We start from the raw sequence: 21,107 nt of genomic DNA on the forward strand, positions 1-21,107 counted from the left end.
ATATGTATAACTGATTCACTTTGTTATAAAGCAGAAACTAACACACCATTGTAAAGCAATTATACTCCAATAAAGATGTTTAAAAAAAAAAGTATACGGACCTTTCTTAACATCAAAAACACAAACAGGGCTTCCCTGGTGGCGCAGTGGTTGAGACTCTGCCTGCTAATGCAGGGGACACGGGTTCGAGCCCTGGTCTGGGAAGATCCCACATGCCGCGGAGCAACTAGGCCCGTGAGCCACAACTACTGAGCCTGCGCGTCTGGAGCCTGTGCTCCGCAACAAGAGAGGCCACGACAGTGAGAGGCCTGCGCACCGCGATGAAGAGTGGCCCCCGCTTGCCACAACTAGAGAAAGCCCTCACACAGAAACGAAGACCCAACACATCCAAAAATAAAATAAAATAAATAATAGAGATAATGTTACAAATCTCATTATAAAAAAAAAAAAAAAAACACAAACAACCTGATTAAAAAATGGGCAGAGGACCTGAACAAACGTTTTTCCAAAGAGACATACAGATGGCAAACAAGCATGTGAAAAGATGCTCAACATCACTAATCATCAGGGAAATGCAAATCAAAAGCACAATGAGATATCACCTCACACCTGTCAGAATGGCTATTGCCAAAAAGACAACAAATAGCAAGTACTGGTGAGGATGTGGAGAAAAGGGAACCCTTGTGCACTATTGGTGGGAATGTGAATTGGTGCACCCCTTACAGAAAACACTATGGAAGTTTCTCAAAAAATTATATATAGAATTACCATACGATCCAGCAATTCCACTCCTGGGTATCTCTCCGAAGAAAACAAAAACACTAGTTCAAAAAGATATATGCACCCCTATGTCCACTGCAGCATTATTTACAATTGCCAAGATATGGAAGTAACCTAAGTGCCCATTAATAGATGAATGGATAAAGAAGATGTGGTGTATACACACACACACACACACACACACACACACACACAATGAAATATTACTCAGCCATAAAAAAAGAATGAAATCTTGCCATTTGCAACAACATGAATGACCTAGAGGGTATTATGCAAACTGAAATAAGTCAGACAGAGAAAGATAATTACTGTATGATTTCACTTATATGTGGAATCTAAAAAACAAATGAACAAACATAACCAAACAGAAACAGAGTCACAGATACAGAGAACAAACAGGTGGCTGCCAGAAGGGAGGTGGGTATAGGGTTGAGAGAAATAGGTGAGGGAGATTAGGAGGTATAAACTTCTAGTTACAAAATGAATAAGTCACAAATATGAAATGTACAGTGTTGGGAATATAGCCAATAATGTAACACATTTGTCTGGTGACAGATGGTATAGACTTAACTATACTTATAGTGGTGATCATTTTGAAATATATAGCAATATCTTATCACTATAATGTGCTCCAGGAACTAACATAGTGTTGTGGAATCAATTATACTTCAAAAACAAACAAACAAACTCATAGAAAAAGAGATCAGATCTGTGGTTACCAGAGGCAGGGGTGAGGGGAAGGGAAACTGGATGGTGGCCAAAGGGTACAAACTTCCAGTTATAAGATAAATAAGTACTAGGGATGTAATGTACAATATGATAAATATGATTAACACCTGCTGTATGTTATGTTAATACTGTATTGAACACTGGAAATATGCTAAGACAGTAGATTTCAAGTGCATTCTTCACATACAAAAAATGATAACTGTGAGAAGATGATATGTTAATTAGTTTGCTTGACTGTAGTAATATATATATCCATATAGTTATGTTGTACATCTTAATTATATACAATGTTTATTAAAAATTATATATATATATGGAAAAATTTAACTATAATAGATACCCTAAGTCAAATGAGATCTAAATCATCACAGGTGACAATAGAGTATCATAAAAATACTAATTCTCCCCCAAATTAATCTATAGATTCAGTGAAATATCAGTCAAAATCCAAAAAGTATTTTTTATGGAACTTGATTACAAACAAAAAACCCACATGAAAGAGTAAAAGTCCAGGAAGTAGGAAAAGTTATTTTTTAAAAAAAGAACAAAAGTATAAAGTATAATGTTTCAAAAATTAATATTAATTTGTTAGTGCTGCTAGAAAACACCTAGAAAATTAATGGAATAAATGAGAATTTTTCAGAAGCAAGTTAGAAACTATTAGTGGATCAGGAAATCAATTTAGTAGTTACCACCAGATTTGTTTTTTAATGGGTTGTAAGAAAAGAGAAATTATCAAAGTGTAACACATCTATTAGGTGTGGGTGTTGCTTGACGTGTGCGTGCATGCATGGTAGTGCATCAGTTTACAAAGTAAGTTGTTCCTTACTTTGTGTAACACTATAAAAAGTTTGAAAAACATTGAAACAGTAGAGAGACAGAATAGCATATGGAAATTTGGAATATGATTAGTGTGCTATTTCACAGCAGTAGGAAAAAGAACTGTTCAGTAAAGGATGTTGGGACATTAGCTATCTATATAAAATAGTAATAAAGTTAGTGCTCTATCACACACAATACGTAAAACCATATTTTAAATGGTTTGAAAACTGAAGGTTAAAAACTCCTATTAAGAACTCCTATGAAAATATTAGGAGAAATGTGTAAATGAAATTTCTACACAATAAAAAACACCATGTAAAATTTTAAAGACAAGAAAGAACATTTGCAACTTTTATAAAAAGTACAGATTAGTACTCAAAATGTATAGCTGTCTCATTTACATAAACTGAAGAATTTATAAGCCCAATAGGAAAATGAATAAAGGGTATTAACAGATAAACATACACAGATATAAGTATGCCTAACTCCAGGATGCAAATTAAAACAATAATAGTACAGTTTTTCACACTCAGAAAAGCAAAGAGTTTAATACTGTCAAGGTTGGTCAGGATCTAGAGAAAATTATACTCAAATATGCAGATGGGGGAAGGGGTAAATTGTCAGGATACTTTGGAGGGCAGTTTGCAAGTATGTATTAAAATTAAAATGTGCATAGTTTCTAACTCAGCAATTCTACTTGTGGCAATTATCCTAGAGGAACACACACAACCATGCCCAGAAAGAGATATGTAGAAGTGTTCATTGCTCATGGTTTACAATAGAAAAAAATTTAAACAAACTCAGATCTAGTGGGTAGAGGCCAAGGATGCTGCTAAACATCCTACAATGCCCTGAACATGCTCCCCCCAACTCCAGCAACAAAGAGTTATCCAACCCAAAATGTCAATATTTATGCTAATGAGAAACCCTAGTGTAAAACAAAAGTTGCTAACAGCCACTACCAATTGTGTTACTATGGGCAATCCCTCTTCTGCCTTCTCTTTCACTCTCTGTGTATATTAGGATTCACATTTTTTTTCCTCTGTACATCTACAGTCTACATAAGATTTGATAACTGGCGGTCTGCTTCTGAGAAACATCCTAAACATGTGCACCTCATTGGAGTCATTCTGGGATCTTCCCGGCAACAAAGTGTCTGAGCAGCCAAATGTAAGGGACTCTCGCTTCTTTTCTTTTTTCAATCTGATTGACCAGGCACTTGAACCAGGAATCTGAATGGTCCTAACACAACTTCTTGTCTAGCTGGTCTAAGCGACATGGCTGCCTTTCCTGACCTTGACTAATCTTCCCAAATTTTACTCCATGCCTTAATATACGTATCTGTAGCTCCAATGCCTGCTTTGTCTACCTCCCTGTCTCACGAGGTCCTTGCCAGGCCAGCTGCTCACATCTCAAAATGATAAATAAAATGTGCCAGTGGGGAGAGCCTATGCCAACATTACCAGGGTAGTCAAGAAAACTGCCAGCTGACGCTTTGATTTTAACCTCTTGGGTTAAACTATAACACACTAATGGAGGCACCAAACACTGTAATATGCACAGAGAAAGAAAAAAAAAACAATAAAGAAATACTCTAATTGCTATAATACAATGACTTCTGAATATTGACATTGGGAAACCTAGCACAGTCATGTTAAAATAGTCCATTATTAAAAGATCAATTTTTGAAACACAGTGACATCAGACAACTGGAAAAAAAACACTTCATGCTTAGTGAAGTCAATTATACTTTTACAAAGATATCCATTATCTCAGCAAATGCAATTTCCAAGACAAACCTATTTAGCAAAGGGCAATCAAAATACCTTTGTTTTCATTGTTTTTGAAACTTTTTTCCATAGTCTCATAGCGAATCTAAGTTTCCTTATAGGTATAATTGTATTAATAACACTGTGGAAAGAAATGAGTAACTGGGCATTAAGAAAGACTGCATAGTATGATGGTTAATAGCGTGGCGCCTGGTGCCAGACAGTCTGGGTTCAAAATCAAACTCCCAACTTACCACCTGTGACCATGGTCAGTTCACTTGATCTCTTTGTGCCTCTTTTTCCTCATCTGAAAATTGCAAATAGCAATAGTACCCATTGCTTAGGGTTCTTATGAGGTTTAAACTAAGTTATATGTAGAAATACATACATGGTACATAGTCAATACCATATGTCTGTTAAGTAAATGATTAGCAGTATTTTAAAAACATAAAACAAGTAAACAATTAGGCTTTCATGAATCAAAGGTCATGTTTTTCACTCTCCAAGGCACAGGACCTGTTTCCCAGTCTCAAGCATCTTTGAGTAAATGTGCTATGAACTGGGCCAAAAGTTGTCAAGCTGGTCCAAAATCTGCAACTAATGTACTACATTTGCATCTCTGTACAAAAAAATTTTTATCCCAACAGAGAGATCAACTTCTAAAATGGCCAGAGGGAAAGAGAAAATAAGTAACAACACAGAAATGTTAAGCACAATTCAAATAAACAATGATATGACAGAATATGAAAACATTCTATTTATGAAGTAGATTAAAAATCCTGGTGGTAACAATAAGAAGAAAGCCTATGGTTCCTAATAAGCATAAGTACGTCTTCAGATTTAAATTCTGTATTTCAATAAAGGCAGTTCCTAAGACCAAACTTCTTGATGGGAAGGCAAACAGAACAACAAGGGTCACAGTTCAGAGATCCTGTGTTTTGAAATTAATGTCAAATCTTTTCTTTTGTCAAATAAAAACAAACCTAGACTTAAATAAGGAGAGACTTTATTCCAAAAGTCTATTGCAATAGGGAAAAATGCTCCAAGCTTTGGATCTTCAAGTATCTCACTGTCAAACAGAAAAAGACTTTTATAGGGAGGGGTAAGAAGGCTAGCAGGAACTTTTGAGAAGAAATGAGGCAACCAGTGGGTAGAAGCAGACAGCACGATTGGGCTGTGGTCATGCATTTGCTGCTTGCTCAGACTTGGGGCATGCCAAGTTCAGGGGTCTGGGAGGAAGAGAAAAGCCTGACTAAAGTTTGATCAGGCCAGAGCTGAAGGTGAGTGACGGACAGTTGTGAACACCTGCTCTCATGAATACTGTAGGAATACTGGTACCAGAAAAAAAAAGTGGTTAGGAGTGAAAGCCTCCAAACGGGTTAAGGAAATAACCAACCAGACATCAACTAAAAAGTCCAATTTTTGCTCTCCCTTTGGGCACCTGACCCTTTTTTCCCGGGCTCCAGCTACCCAGGATAAGTGAGGGGTGTGCTGCTGCCAGCACTACCAGGCCAATCAAAGGATTTCCAAACTTTTGTTTTCACATAAATCTCTCTCAAAGAAACATTCCATCCTAACAAAGGAAACCAATGACTAGAATGTGCAAAAAGTAAAAGAAGAAGTAGCAACACAGGAGTGTTGTAATTACTTTTTACAAGTAGGAGTAAGCTCCAAATACTAGGATGGGGACATCTGGGAACAAACAGGGGTCATAAAAATGTTCTCCCCCCGGGCTTCCCTGGTGGCGCAGTGGTTGAGAGTCTGCCTGCCAATGCAGGGGACACGGGTTCGAGCCCTGGTCTGGGAAGATCCCACATGCTGCGGAGCAACTAGGCCCATGAGCCACAACTACTGAGCCTGCGCGTCTGGAGCCTGTGCTCTGCAACAAGAGGGGCCGCAACAGTGAGAGGCCCGCGCACGGCGATGAAGAGTGGCCCCCGCTCGCTGCAACTAGAGAAAGCCCTCGCACAGAAATGAAGACCCAACACAGCCAAAAATAAATAAATAAATAAATAAATAAATAAATAAATAAATAAAATTAAAAAAAAAAAAAAAATGTTCTCCTACCAGAAAACTCACTGCAAATATTCCACTGGTATCAGATTGGGGGGAGGGGCACACCTTTAATTCATATTAAACAGAAATAGAGAAACCGTTCTTAAGACTAGAGGACAGTTAAAGCCTGGACATATAATTGGATGAAACTTATTAGTGACTTAATAAATAGGATTAAAATTCTAATTATACTTTTAATATTGTTGCTAAAACAGATAACTGCTCTTGCTCATTTAAAGAACTCTGAGATTACTTTTAAAATACTGGAATCCAAAACTGTGAAAAGAGAAAGCAGACTTGAGTTTTATGTCAGGATTCTTCGCTTGATTTTCCATAGCAGTCATAGATAACATATTTAATTTTTTTGCCTAAAGGCCTTCCAGCAGATACATGAATTCTCCTCTCAGTGAACAGTGATTTGAACACATGTACCAGCAAGGTGTGATGAAAACCGAAGAGCATCTGCACGTCAAAATGAGCCCTCCTCTCGTCCCAGGCGCCCTCCTTCTAGAGAGCATTTAACCCCCATGCCTGGAAAGGCTGCCTCCTCCCTCACACAGGGCACACCGGCCTGGTCGCACGGGACCCCGTCACACTGTGTTATGACTGTATAAGGTACTGGTGTGTCTCTCCTGCCAGACTGGCAGCAGGCTTTAGTACTTCATAATTCATACAGTAGCTTAATTAAAAATGAAAAATTATCTGGCATTATATTATTTGAAACACAATACACTTACCAGTCAGTGATATGTTATGACTCTCCAAGGAAAGGTTAGCGTATTTTGCCATCATTTCTTCCCGGACAGGTAGACTTGTGAAAGGTGCAGCTGTAAGAATAAGAACATGTGATTACATATTATTATCAAGGTTAAGTGACTGTCTAAAAGCTAGTTCACAACAGCTAAGATGGTATATTGTATACTATTAATGAAAAATAATGTTTTCAGGAAGCTCTGATTCACTAGGTCTTACATGCTCCACAGACATTCAGAAACACACTGAGCTATTAAATATAACAAAATTTCCAATTTTTCTATGTTCTTTTCTTACTGAAAAATCCCTATTGATTACATCAAATGGCTTTAAAAAAAAACCTTTCCTTATCCTAAAATTTGTAGTTTCTTTATAAAACATAAATGAAGATATGGAGAAATTAGATAAGAGTGCCAGGGGAAAAAAAGGACATAGAAAGGCAGAGAGAAGATGAGAGCACAAAAAGGGACAGAGACACCAAAATAAAGGGCGTAAAAAAGGAATAAGAGAGAGTGCACCGGGCGCTAGAGGACAGAGAACATAAATGGATGGACAGGGAGAGTCTGTGCTGCTCTGTTTTCCAGCTACGGTGACGGTCCAGTGTGTCCTCTACCAAACCAACTTTCCGTTTTTCTCTGTCACTTATCTCTTCTTTCAAAAACTTTCACCGAAGAAACAAGGTTTCCATTTCCACCTGTCCCACTCTCCTCAAAGATTCTTTTTTTTTTTTTTTTTTTTTAACACTAGCTACTGTTTCTTTGACTTCAGGACACAGACCTTACCTCCCACGAAAACTACCCCAACTTTACCAAACAAATCAGAGGAGAAAGGCTCATTATTGTAAACTTGGCTGCATTCTTAAGACCCTTCATTCACTTTAAATTAAACCTGGGCCTTTTTTACACCACATTTTTTAACACTCTGCTCAGAAAGTTATTCCTAGTGCAAGATTAGATTTCTAGTTCTTTACATTTCTTAAACGTATGAAAAATGTTATCAAAGCAAGTGATCATTTTTGTTGCTTCAGCTTACACACAGCTTTTCAATATTGCCTAATAAAAAAATCTACCTCGCAGAACCTAGCTCTCCAATTAGCCATGTTCCAGAGCGTTGATCACTTCTAATACAGTCTTGGAAGGTGGGATGCACTTTCCCATAAAATAATCCTTTAACAAATAACATACCTAAATCATACTACCCTCTGACGGTGATTATTTAGGAAAATATGCCCTGAGTTTCTCACTAGGCTGTCAGGAATACAAAATTTCTCCTCCACCCACACCTAATATTCATTCATTCCTATTCTGTCTCTCTGTCACTCTCTCTCAAGCACACACACACATTGCCAAAAAGTCACCTATCAATATGAAAATTCTTTTTTTCTATTACTGGGCATAGCTCACTTACAGGTTGCATTAAAGAGAAAATATCTCAGGAAGATCAAGGCAGATGCTGTTCCCTTCTGGACAGGAAGCCAGGAGGGAACAGCACCTGGGAACAGCAGGTGGGAAAGAAAGGACTGTTCTACTCTGTCATCTGTTCTGTGAAGCTTGCAAACAGAAGCTTTGATATCTTTGCTTCCTTTGCTCGGGAGACCTTTCTTCTTGGCCTAGCCTACTGCAGAGCAGAATGCCATCATGAAGCTCTTCACCACACTTTTTATCCCTGAAACAAGCTCATAACCCTTTTGAGATGGTCTGACATTTATTATTATTATTACCATTATCATTATTCTTATTCACAGTATCAGCAACAGTAAGGATGACATAAGCTGAAAAAATGCTGTCATTCTCATTTCACTTAAATAATTGAACATATACAGCATACATGCTTGATGCCAATAAGGAATATGAAGCTGAGTAAACTTGGTTCCTGGAGGGCTACATGGATCATAATAATGTTGGTTTAGGCCCACAATTTGTGATTGAGAGTCATTAAAATTTCAGAGTAGCACCCATTTATAGTATTGACTGTAACTAGCCTATGTGGTGTATACAAGTTGGTATGTGAGCTACAGAGTATGAAGTGTGATCTACATCTTTGAAGGACTCTGGAGGTAGAATAGAGCTGGAGATAATGCCAAGGAGATGAGCTCTGAGGCTGGGGTTATCTTCCCATTTTGCATCAGCAGGATGTGGATGGATGGGTCCCCCTAGGACCTACATTAGAATAAGGAGAGAAAAGGGGTCTAGGCTTGACTTGGGCAAAATATAAGCTTATGGAAGTTGAAGGAATAGGAGGAAAAGGAAAAATCAAGCTTCAAGAGTAGGAAAATTTGGATAGTTCCAGAATATAACTAACTGTTGTGACCACTTCCAATTGCCAACTCATACATTAAAAATACAAACAGACATCTATAATCCAGCCACCACCTGTATCCTAACTTCCTATTGCCTTTAAAGCATTCATGATCAGGCTCCAGACTCCACTGAAGAAGCCCCAAGTGCAAAAGGGCATGTATAACTGTTGTGATTTTTGTCTTGGGAAAAGTTCCTTTAAAAGTCTTGAGTACAAGAGCAGGGCAGTCTGCAGAAGGTGTTAGAATATTAAAGTGAGAAGTTCATCGTTTAGCCAAGATATTTTTTAATCAAAAAAGTAAGAATGTAAACCTTATTGCTTTCAGTAGGAGGACAGCTGGCAGGAGGCTGATGCAGCTGATGTTAGTGTTTAAAGGACATTGGCAGGAGATTCAGGCAGATGTGGTTTGAATACTTCCCTGAAAGGATTAGGCTGAGTCACAAAAAGAAGTACAGAATGGAGAGTCAGGGATTTGTATCCTGGTCCAAGTTCTGCCACTGACTTGTTACTTGGGGTTTCATTTCATAGAGAAGGGAGGATCAGAAAAGCTGGATAATATTGAGTGATGGTGCCAAGATCATAACACGCATTCCTTCAGTTATCATACTCACTCCTGTATTAATCATTGCTGGAAATTTTCCACTCGGCATTCTTTTACAGGTAGTGGCCAAAATGCCAACATAAAAGAGTAGCTTTTAGTAGTTGTCACAGAGATTAAAAGATTTTTCTCCCTCTACTTGGGCGATGGGGCATGAGGGTGTTGCATCAAAGAACTGTGTAACATTCTAATTTTCACCTATATTGTTTCATGGGAAATTGCAAAATGATCTCCACTTAGATATCTTTAACATATTACATTTTAAAATAGACATTGCTAGAAGGGTTTATAATTTATGCTATTAACATTTTAAATGAAATAAACATGCTATAATTTCTATTTAATATTAAGGTAACATTTTCACATGTTTAAATGGGGCCCTATTTAATTGAAGTAAATTGGGAAGAAAAAAAAAGATAAACACTAAAAAACTGCATTGGGTTTTAAGATTTGCTTTTACTTAAGTCAGAAAATCAGTTCAACTATACCTCTATTTAAGAATAAGCATTTTCTCTAACATCCCCCCCGCAGATCTCTTATATTTTAAAATCTTGGAAGGGTCTGGACATCATTTAAAGAAAGGTATAAGAAACAGCTATTAGGATAAATACCATTCCCTGTCTTTCTCTCTCTCATCCACATAATGTATTGATTGCTATCAACATGTATAATTAAAATTATTTTAATAAGTCTTAGTTTTAGCGTTCTGATAAATAGCAATATAAATGTGCAACCCAATTACAGAAACACAACCTAGGAATGGATAACATATACTATTTATAAAACAGAGGTTTCAAACTCAGAATATATTTCCCCGTGGAAGCAACACTATCAATATACATAACCATGAGATCCCATACCAAATTGTAAAAGCCATTTAAGCCATGATATAGCTGAACTATAGCATTAAAATATCTAATTACCAATACTGCTTGTAAACAATACATTTAGAGTTCTACCGCTGGGCTCTAGGAATATAGGATACCTCTCCCCTGTCCCTAGCGGCAGTAGTAAAAGAAGAGAAGGGGAATACGGCTACCTTGATTCCTAGACGCTATACCCCAGAGACAGTTTGTCAGGAAAAGAAGAGGAAAGAAGCTTTGGCAAGAAAATAAATTCCTGATGGGAACATTTATAAGTCAGACTTTCTAAGTCAGGGACAGGTAACAGTCTAGATAGGGAACTCATATTTTTGTATATACATGGGAACTATTGGACAAGAAGGTCATTTTTAGATTAGTTAAAAAAAAATTAAAGAACAATTAAAAAGCCTAATGACAAAAGCAATGTGTACTTTTACACAGCCTTGTAAAACTATTTTTAAAACTTGGTCACATAGAAATGCAAATAAATTGACCTTTTCTTTAAAATATGATTTTTGCAATAAAATATATTTTGAAGGGCAGTGTGGAAACTAATGTTTCAAACTACCTCCACCTGGGTCATTAAGATATTTTAACAGTGAAACTTATGCCAAATAAAACTAGGATCTCTGCTCTTTCTAGAGACTGTGGGTTTTTTAAATGTTTCACCCACTAGGTTATTCTTTGATAGGACTTAGATTTTGTTTAATGGTTCTCAACTAGAGGTGATTCTCTTCTTCCCCGCACCCTGCCCAGGGGATATTTAACAATGTCTGGAGACATTCAGGTTATCACAACTTGGAGGTTACTACTTGTACCTGGTAGGTTATATTAGTTTCGTAGTGTTGCCATACCAAATTACCACAAATACGGTGACTTAAAACAACAGAAGTTCATTCTCTCAGAGTTCTAGAGGCTAGAAGCCTGAAATCAAGGTTCAGGGCCTTGCTCCCTCTAAAGGTGCTAAAGTAAGAATTGTTCCTGCCTCTTCCTAGCTTCTGGTGGTTGCCAGCAATCCTTGGCATTCCCTGGTTTGTAGATGCATCACTCCAATCTCTGGCTCCATTTTTACACATCCATCTTCCCTCTGTGTGTCTGTGTCTCTAGATCCAAATCTCCCTCTCACTTCTTTCATAAAGACACAGTCATTGGGTTAAGGGTCTATCCTAATGTAACATGACCTCATGTAACATGACCTCATTTTACCTTGATTACATCTGCAAAGACCCTACTCTCAAATAAGGTCACTTTCACAGATACCAAGGGTCAGGACTTGAACATCTTTTGGGGGGTGACACAACTCACCCACTACAAAGGTAGAGGCCAGTGAGGCTGCTAAGCATTCTACAGGACAGCCCCCCATAGCAGAGAATTATCCAGCCCAAAATGTCAATAATGCCAAAGTTGAGAAATCCTGATTTCAAAACAGGTACATCTTCAACCCTCATTCCTCAAAGTGATGATTTTTTAAAATCTTCAAATAGCCCTGTAGCCCTGAGGTGCTGTTTTACATGGTTTAGGTGCAGATATTTTAAAGCATGAACATTTCTTGCAGCCCTTCCTATCTTGAGGACCTTTTCCAAAGAGGTACCAAGTGCTGGATGGAGTTTTGAAATGCAAACTAGGAAACCAGTTACAGCTGTTAGCTAGCTCCAGGCTCTTAGCTACATCACAAAGGCACTCTGGGCTTCAAGATCAATCAGATGAGACATCTAAATTCCCTTTCAGGATCTCAGAACTATATAATTATAAGGCAATAGTAAAAAAGATTCTATCTTGAGAGTAGGGATACACTAGTAATGATATGACCACAATAACTTTAAAAATACCAGAAAAATATTATTTTCAATTAAAAGAGAAACAGCATTTTTAAAGATAACATCTATTATTTCTATACTAACAATATATTATTTGAGATATTTTGTTGTGCATGAATAGTGACTATGTTTTATTAGGAGTAGAGAGTTTATTTTTAGTAAACCACTGTGAGGTTTTTTCCTTCTATGTCAATGTGTGTGTCCTAAGTTGTTTATTTCCGGGGTTCACCTAATATTGTGAAATATGTGAGGCCAACTATACAAAAGTAACTTGAAAAGATTACAATCTAGGACAGACAGCCTCAACACTTATAATCTGTCTCTGTTTGAGGGCAAATACTCCTTTGGAAAATCGTACCTAATTACATAAACTGATGACTATTTCTCAGCTATCCTTGTGGTTTGTCTGTTAATTCAAGCTTTCTCAGAGTTGAAATTCTTTTTGCTTTTCAAGCAATCTCAAACTAACAGAAAAGTTTTACGTACAGAGTAAAGAATGTTTCCCCTGAACCACTGGGGAACAAGTTGGTCACCTGATGACCCATTCGACCTCAGAAACATTACAACATTTCCTACAAAGGACATAGCCCACTTCACCCCAATACTGCTGTTAAAATCAGGAAATTAGCATTTATGCACTATCATCTCATCCCACATCTTATCTAAGTTTCAATAAAAGTCTTTATAATGTACTTTTTTAGCCAAAGGTTTCAGCTCAGGATCACATGAGCTGCCATGAGCCATGTCCCTCTATTCTCTTCACTCTAAACAGCTTTAGTCTCTCCTGACTTTTATGACCTTGATGCTTATGAAAGTTTCAGGATAGTTAAGTTGTTATACGATTAGATTCAGAGTAGACATCTTTGGCAGGAAAGTCACAGAGGAGATGTTGTGTTCTTCTCACTGCACCCTGTCAGATGACACACAATTTTCTTTCTTTCTTTACTGATTTACACTCTGATCATTTGATTAAAGTGGTGTCTGCCAGGCTTCTCCACTTAAAAGTTATTCTTTCTCCCTTTTCATTAATGCCAATTTTGTGGGAAGTTACTTTGAAACTATATAATATTTTGTGCCTCATCAAACTTTCAATTGACTCATTTAATTAATTAAGTTCAGTATGTACTCATGAATACCTATATAATTCAATGGACATTATTCAGTGCATATGGATACTAGTCCATTAGTATTATTATTTACTTTCATGCTCTGTTTGTCCAGTCGTACCCCCTTCACTTTGGCTTCTGTATCCTTTTGACATCACCCATCATTCTTTGAACACTTCATTGCTTTCTGGCATAAGATGTTCCAGGCTTATCCTATCCTTTCCCCACTCCAGTTCTGATATCAGCCATTTCTACAAAAAGTCCAAGTTATTATTAGTAAAAAAAAAAAAAAAAAAAAAATGTATTTAGAATCAAGATTTGGGTGCTAAGTATGTTCATCACTGCTGGGAAATCACTGCTCCATCGCAGTGGGTAGACCTAAGAATACATGTGTACATATTCATACACACACACACAACATATATATAATGGATATAATATACATACATATATACAGTTGGCCCTTGAACAATGAGGGTTTGAACTTCAAGGGTCCACTTATACGCATATTTTTTTCAAGAGTAAATACTATGTGACTACATGGTCCATGGTTGGTTCAATCCTCAGATGCACTGATGCAGAAGGCTGACTATAAATTATACATAGATTAACCTTTGTGTTCAGGGATCACCTGTAAATATATATGACACATATATGCATTATACATATATTTACACATACACGTTTATATTTATGCATCTATTTATATAGATATATATAGACATAAGACATGGATAGAGATAGATAGATATTTAAAGTCATGAATTCACACTAATGCTGCCAACTGCAGTCCAACACCACAAGGTTCATTTTAGTTTTCCCCGTTTATTTCCTTCTTCTCTAGAGAAAAACGTAGATTCTGTTATCCTCACCAGCTTTACTTATTTGATCAATCCCCCCATATATAACTAATCTCCCATTGGCCCCAAAGAGGTGTCTTCCTCACGCACTTAGGCTCCAGCATCCTGCACTGTCTGCTCCTGCGTGCTTTACCTCCATCCTGTGATCAGGATCAGACCTGCATGCCATAGCTGCGGAGAAGCCCTTGTCAGTGCTCAGCTCTGAGGGCTCTCATCAGACCACCCTTATGCAGGAACGCCCACCTCATGTGCTTCGGCTCTAACACTCTGCACGGGGCTGCTCTCCTACCTGGATGCCATCCTGACTGAGCTCAGCTTCTAATTCCCTGATCTGAAACCGTTTGGGTCCCTTCAACAGGGAAGACGCTTCCGCATTTCCCCACCTAATGACTACAGGACTCATTCCCAGAAGGGAGGGAAGGAGATGGGGATGAGAGGTGGGGATAAAAGGCCAGGACGAGGAAGAGCCAGTTGAACTAATTCTTAACAAATGTGTATATAATGTAATTTCAAATGTGATGGTAATTTAGGGTCAAAATTTTGATGCCTCAGATACAACCCTATTAAAGACAGGCTTATATCCAATCTGTTCCTTTAAAGTTTAAATGCCATGAAAGGTAAAAACTGCTAAAGTTTTCTGCTTAGATATAGACTAACAATGTAAGGCATGTGTAGGTGCTCGAATATTTGTTCCAACAAATATTTACTACCGGGCAGTTGCTCTGTGTGTCTCTAGAAAGGAAGGGGGCATTGATCAAGGAAGCATATAAGCAACATCCTCTAGAAGTTAAAAATGATCATTTCAAATGACACCCCTGCAAACATTTTTCAAAAGATAAGCATGACCCTTTCCTTCGATTTGTTCCCCCATAAGAGTAATAATAATGATTTTTAAATATTCCCATTTATGTAATATTTCTCCTTCATAAAGATATTTTACATTTCTTATTTAATTAAAACAGCCTAAAAGAGTTAAGGTGAGTCCTTGTGCCAACTTTATTCCAGGACTCAAACTGAGTCAGCAAGCCCTACAGCCCAAATCTAGCATTTGTATCCACACACTCTGCTCTCTGTCAATGATTCCAAACTTTCATAGACATACCCACTCATCTCAGAGAGACAACTGAGTTTAAGAACACAGTATTTGGAATCGGACTGAACAGTGCTAAATTTCCTGCTCTACTGCTTAATTATGTGTACTTAGGCAACTATTTAGCCCCTCTGAATTCCAATTTCCTCATCTGAAAGTCAGGGATAATAAAAACTAACCCATAGAGCTGTAAACTATATGGTGCAATGCCTGGCACACAGTTGTTACATAGTAAATATGATACATTTATGATAAAAAATGATAAACATTTTTATTTTTTAAATTTGGCCCCAAATCTTAGGTTTATAGAACACCTACTTCCAAGTAGTTCAAAAGCACCTAGGTAAAAAATAGCCAGTAAACTTCACAATGGTCTTTAGCAAGGAGGAAACTGAACCTCACCGAGATCGATACAGTATCTATAAAGTGAGATGAGGCTGCCTCACAAGTTTTAATTCTGCCTTGAAATGAATTGTTAACTTCATGCCTTTTATATGTCACATTCTTCCATAATTTTAGCTTAAGTGGAGCTTAAAGGACAGGACTTGTGCTACATACACACACAGACATCTGCCGTACATATATACATCATTCTATTTATTTAAAACTTTATTTGTTAATTTACTCCACCTTCATTTGTTTCATACTTTTCTCTTTGGAAGTCTGCTCTAAGTGTCAATTTAAACCTGACTCCCTCATACCAATGGAATACCTATCCAACAGTGCACTCTCTAGGCCATATCATTTCAAAGCAGTGGTTTTCAACCTGCTTAGGATCATATGATTAAAATCACACGGGAGCTTTTAAAACTCCTCACGTGTAGGCTGAATCCCAGGCCAACTGAATCAGAATTTTTGAGGGCAGGATCCACGTATCAGCATTTTTAATGCTCGCTGGTTATTCCAACATACAGCCAAGTCGAGAACCAAAGTTCTACGACACACCTAGAATGCGTTGGTCCTCAGAAGTGCAGTACTCTCAGGTGAATGATAGGTGAATCAGGGATATGCAGGGTGTAGAAAACGTCCTTGACCATTCTTTATAAGTGGTGTGAATGAAAAAGAGAAAGGTGGCTGCAAAGCGGGGTGAGGAAATTTGGAAACTGAGGCAACCCAAAATGCTTTGTCCAAGTTGTTAACAGCTAGGCCTGTTAAAGGACATTTATTAAAAAATGAGTAATCTTATTATTTGATTATCTTTCCATCTTCAAAATATGTTACAAAAAATCTACATGCTATAAGTGCATAAAAATGAATTTCTATTAAAGGTTCGAAACCTTGTGTAGAATAATATCCTGATTTTAGTTACTGATGGGCAATATTTGCAAACTTGGAGGTGGTCTGTTATCCTAATTAGCTGCTAATACTTCGAAATTTATAACACAGGAACTTGCATTAGAAAGTAGGTTAGATGGAATACTTTCACCATAAAAAGTAATTATAAAGGGGTGAAGCTAAAATGGCAAATCTGGTGTTCGTTTCCGTGATGCTTTGCACCAAAATCCCTCTTTCAGTGTCTTAATAATACAACCACAAATACAAAGAAAAACCCATGGTCTTTGTTTTCAAAGACCAAGGTAGAAAAGAAGATACACACATTATCCTTAAGTCGTGGGGCTTTGTTTGTTTTGTTGTTGTTATTTCAGCTCAGCTCTAAAAAACATCATCAAAGCCAACCCACCTGCCAGGAAGGGAGGAGGGGATATTTAAGCCTCACTATCGATTTAAGTGAAGGGCCTTGGGAAATGTGGCTTTCAGAGATCCTGCCACTTTAGCAGAGGCCAAGTCGCTGCCTTGTTCCTGCCCGCACCCTCACGCCCTTTTCCTAGGAACACCCAGACACTGCCCTACTACGCACGACCCCGTCTCGTAGGGCGCTGTTCGTTCCATGGAGGAGCCCGAACCGCACCGGCCTCTCGGCCAGTTTAGATAACCCTAGCGTGGCAAACGGGCGTAGGCGGACGCCGTTCCCCACCCGCGGTCGCCAGCATCCCCGCGCCTCTGCCCCAGGATCCCCGCGCGCTCTCCGCCCCCTCCTTGGCCCTGCAACCATCACACCTGGGGTACGGCCGTCCTCCGAGCTCCGGCGCACCGGGGCGAGGAGGCACAGGAGGAGCAGCGGCAGGGGCGGCGCCCGGGGCCCCCGCAGACTGAGGAGGGAGCGCATGGCGCCAGCAGGTCCGCCGCGGTCCTCGCGCACCCACCGCCGTCGGTGCCCGGAGTCGCTGCGCACACTCGCCGGCGGCCCGGCGCCCGCTGCCAGGCCCGGGGGCAGGACACTCGAGAAAAGGCGGAGTGGGAGGGGCCGGCCGCCCTGCCCTCCTCCCCTGAGACACTCTCACCGTGCCAGCAGCACACCCAGAACTGCGCCCGGCCCTCCATCAATTATGCAGCCCGCGGCCGGCTGCAGGAGCGCCCGGATGTGCGGTGGCCACCCCCGCGCCGCATCCTCCCCCGCCTCCTCTCCGCCCCAGCAGGTCAGGGAGGCAGATTGCTAAAGACGCTGGCAGGTGGCGCCTAGCCCATCTCCCGGGAGAGAGGTCGAAACTCCTAATATCTATATATGTATAGATATATCTGCAGACTATCCTTTGCAGTTCATCTGAAGCAAGGTTCACTTATTTACTTTAGTGGGACAGAGGTTGGGAACGCGTTTCAGCTACCCCGGCCATTCTGGGTTAAGAAGGCTTATGTGTGCGCTGGTGGAAGGCGCTATCCGGCTGCCCTGCATCCTGGACTAATCTGTCTTTGCTCTGCCTACCAATCGCACACAGCCTCCTCTCCAGTCTCTGAAGGCTTAACCGGTTCGCTTTAGATTAAGGTTTCAGAGTCTCAAGAGTCCCGCAGTCTGTTTTCCTTTTTCTTTTGTTTGCTTAACCTAGCAGTTTCCGAGAAGCCACTTAGAGCTCAAGAAACAAAACTATGGGAAGTAGATAACTGTGTAACATGCACAAGCCTGTAGACCTTTGTCAAACTCCAACACCGTTTAAAATAATGTTATCCCTTACTTACTGTAGCTTGGAATTTTTCAGTGCTCCCGACCAAATAAAATAAAACAGCTAAAAGCTACTGCTTTATCGGAGAGGATAGGAGGAATCTAATTACCACATAAAGGAGTAGTAAGATGTGATAATTCTCCAGGCTGTTATAACACATTAAAAGATATATTTTAAAAGTATTTCTCATGAGTTTGTTCCCTCTGCCTTTGTCTTTGCAATGTCAGGTTTGATAGTCATAAATTCAAAATATATGTGTCAAAAAAAGGATTGAAAGAAAATGTTAGATACGAATTTTGAAAATTGAAGTGCAAGACAAGAACTATGCTCACCTCATACAGGAATGATTAATTTTTAATTGGTGTGTATTTTTAAAATATTCCTGTTTCCAGTTTAATATTACATAGGCAAAACTTTGAGGGAAAATGTAGATTATTTAAATTTGTATCGAGAGAACATGAATAATACAGTTCGTTAAGCAATATTAAATTTCCACCAAGTGCCAGGCACTGTGTTCATTTCTTGTACTGCAAGGAGCGCGCGCGCGCGCGCGCGCGCGCGCACACACACACACACACACACACACACACACACACACATCTAGAGAGCTATTTATCTATGAACTACAAATCTAAGGAAAGCCTCGTCTCAGTCAGAAAATTATGGCTATAATGATTAAACCTTTCTGAACAAAGCCTTATGAGAGACCCTGAAGGACTAAACATTTTACATCATGACACTCTTAGGACCTTGAGCGGACTTGCTAAACCCAAACTGCCTGATCACTGGTCGCTAAGTCACACCCCTGTCTTGCTGCCCTGCATCCTGTCTCAAGACTAACTACAAGCCTTTCCCTATGCCTTTGGAGAGTTTTAACAGTTAAGCACTTCTCAAAACAAACTGAACTCTGACTGACCTTCCCCAATTACTCCAATAAAATCCTTAAGCTCAAATTCACCTTTCTTCAAATAAGCTGACCTCATTTAAGGAAAAATTATCTTCCCAATCAGCTCAACGTGTTTATGAACAGGAAACAGTGACTTGCCAGGTTGAGGCTAGTTTCCACTTCTCTTTTGCTGTTAGAGCGAAATAAATTGAAGAAGAAATGTAATTCTTGTTTTGCTAAGCATTTTGAAAGTTTTCCCCATTAGTACTGGTTTATATGTATATATTTAATATTTTTTAACCTTATCCCCAGTCCATTTTTTTCAAATGATCCATATCCTTTAAAACCAATTTATATACTACCTTCCATGTATGGCATTTTCTGATCTTTCTGGTCCAGATTGACCTTTCCCTCCGTGGTGAATTAAATATGGCCACATCTGCTTTGACACTGTCCTTATCATGAGTTATGTTGAAGAAGAAAGAGGGTCCTGTATGTCCTCCCCTTGAGCTGGGTGACTCCTGTTAACATATTGAATATCGCTGAAGTAACACTGTGTGAATTTCCAGATCCAGACCACAAGAGCGTCCATTTCCTTCCTTCTTGTTCTTACAAGACAGCTGCCAGGAAAGAAGTATGACTACCTTGAGATCACCGTGCTGTGAGAAGCCCAGACTACATGGGGGGCCTAGAAGGATGAGGTGCCATGTAGAAAGAGGGGCTGAGGGGCAGTAAGGTGTGCTAGTTTTGTGAGGAACCCTTCTTGGAGCCTCAGACAAGGCCCGTTGAGTGCCACGTGATGCTCCTTGAAGCAGAAGAATTGCCCAGCTGAGCCCTGCCTGTACTCCTGGCCCACACAATTGTGAGATATAAGAACACTGTTGTTTTAAGACATTAAAGTTAAGGGTAGCTTGTGTCACCACAATAAATTATCCAACCACTCTCCTCTGAATCTCCCTAGGATTAATTTGAAAATTAACAATTTACAGCCTTGTGACTTGACCTTCATTGTTGGTTTCAACCCCCATTTAAATATTTTATTGGTATTCAACTTATGTGATTATATCTTCTTTCCCGACTACATTACAACTCTTTTCAGTATAGACAAAACATCTCTTTTCTTCTTCTGTTTTTCCTAAAACTCTGTTTTCCCTTTTTCTATAGTAAAATAATGCTATAAAATCTTTCTTTTTTTTTTTTCCTTAAGCTGTTGTTGAGTGAAAAGTGTATGACAAGATCCTGGGAAACTGTGAAAATGAGAATGGGAATGTGGAGTGGGTTAGTTCCTACTGAAAATAATACTTAATTTTAAAATTTTATTAGAAAAAAGCATTATATCAGACAGTAATATGTAAAGTACTAAAAATAAGGGTGGGAATTTGCTACTGCCCATTAGTAGAATACAAATCCAAGTCATGAGATAATGGTAGGCAAAATTCTGCAGTAGCCCCCAAGATTCTTGACACCTGGTCACATGGGGTGATCCTGGAATGTGGGCAGGTTTGTGAATGTTTTGGGTAGTCACTATTTTGATTAGGTTACATTTGATAAGACTCTATTTCAGCAGGCTGGAGGGAGACATTCCTAGTGAGGCAGATACCCTCATGCTTGTCTGGAAAAAGCAAACAGCCACATTGTGAACTAACTGCCCATGGAGAGGGGCATCCTCCAGGAGCTGAGCATGT

The 21,107-nt window shown here is 39.0% G+C and overlaps 1 protein-coding gene across 1 annotated transcript in view; it reads right to left on the reverse strand.

Moving 5' to 3' along the window:
- EMB (embigin) overlaps positions 1–17,876 on the reverse strand; it is a 48,486-nt gene extending 30,610 nt beyond the window's left edge. Inside the window, exons 1-2 of the mRNA XM_061187771.1 lie at positions 17,599–17,876; positions 6,893–6,982 (exon numbers count right to left, since the gene is read on the reverse strand). Of these exons, the coding sequence (XP_061043754.1) occupies positions 6,893–6,982; positions 17,599–17,707 (199 nt within the window). The 5' untranslated portion in view covers positions 17,708–17,876. The remainder of the gene's footprint in view (positions 1–6,892; positions 6,983–17,598) is intronic.
- Between the last annotated feature and the right edge of the window lie 3,231 nt (positions 17,877–21,107).

The sequence above is a fragment of the Eubalaena glacialis genome, chromosome 4 (assembly GCF_028564815.1).
Source record: "Eubalaena glacialis isolate mEubGla1 chromosome 4, mEubGla1.1.hap2.+ XY, whole genome shotgun sequence".
In the NCBI taxonomy this organism is placed as follows: Eukaryota; Metazoa; Chordata; class Mammalia; order Artiodactyla; family Balaenidae; genus Eubalaena; species Eubalaena glacialis.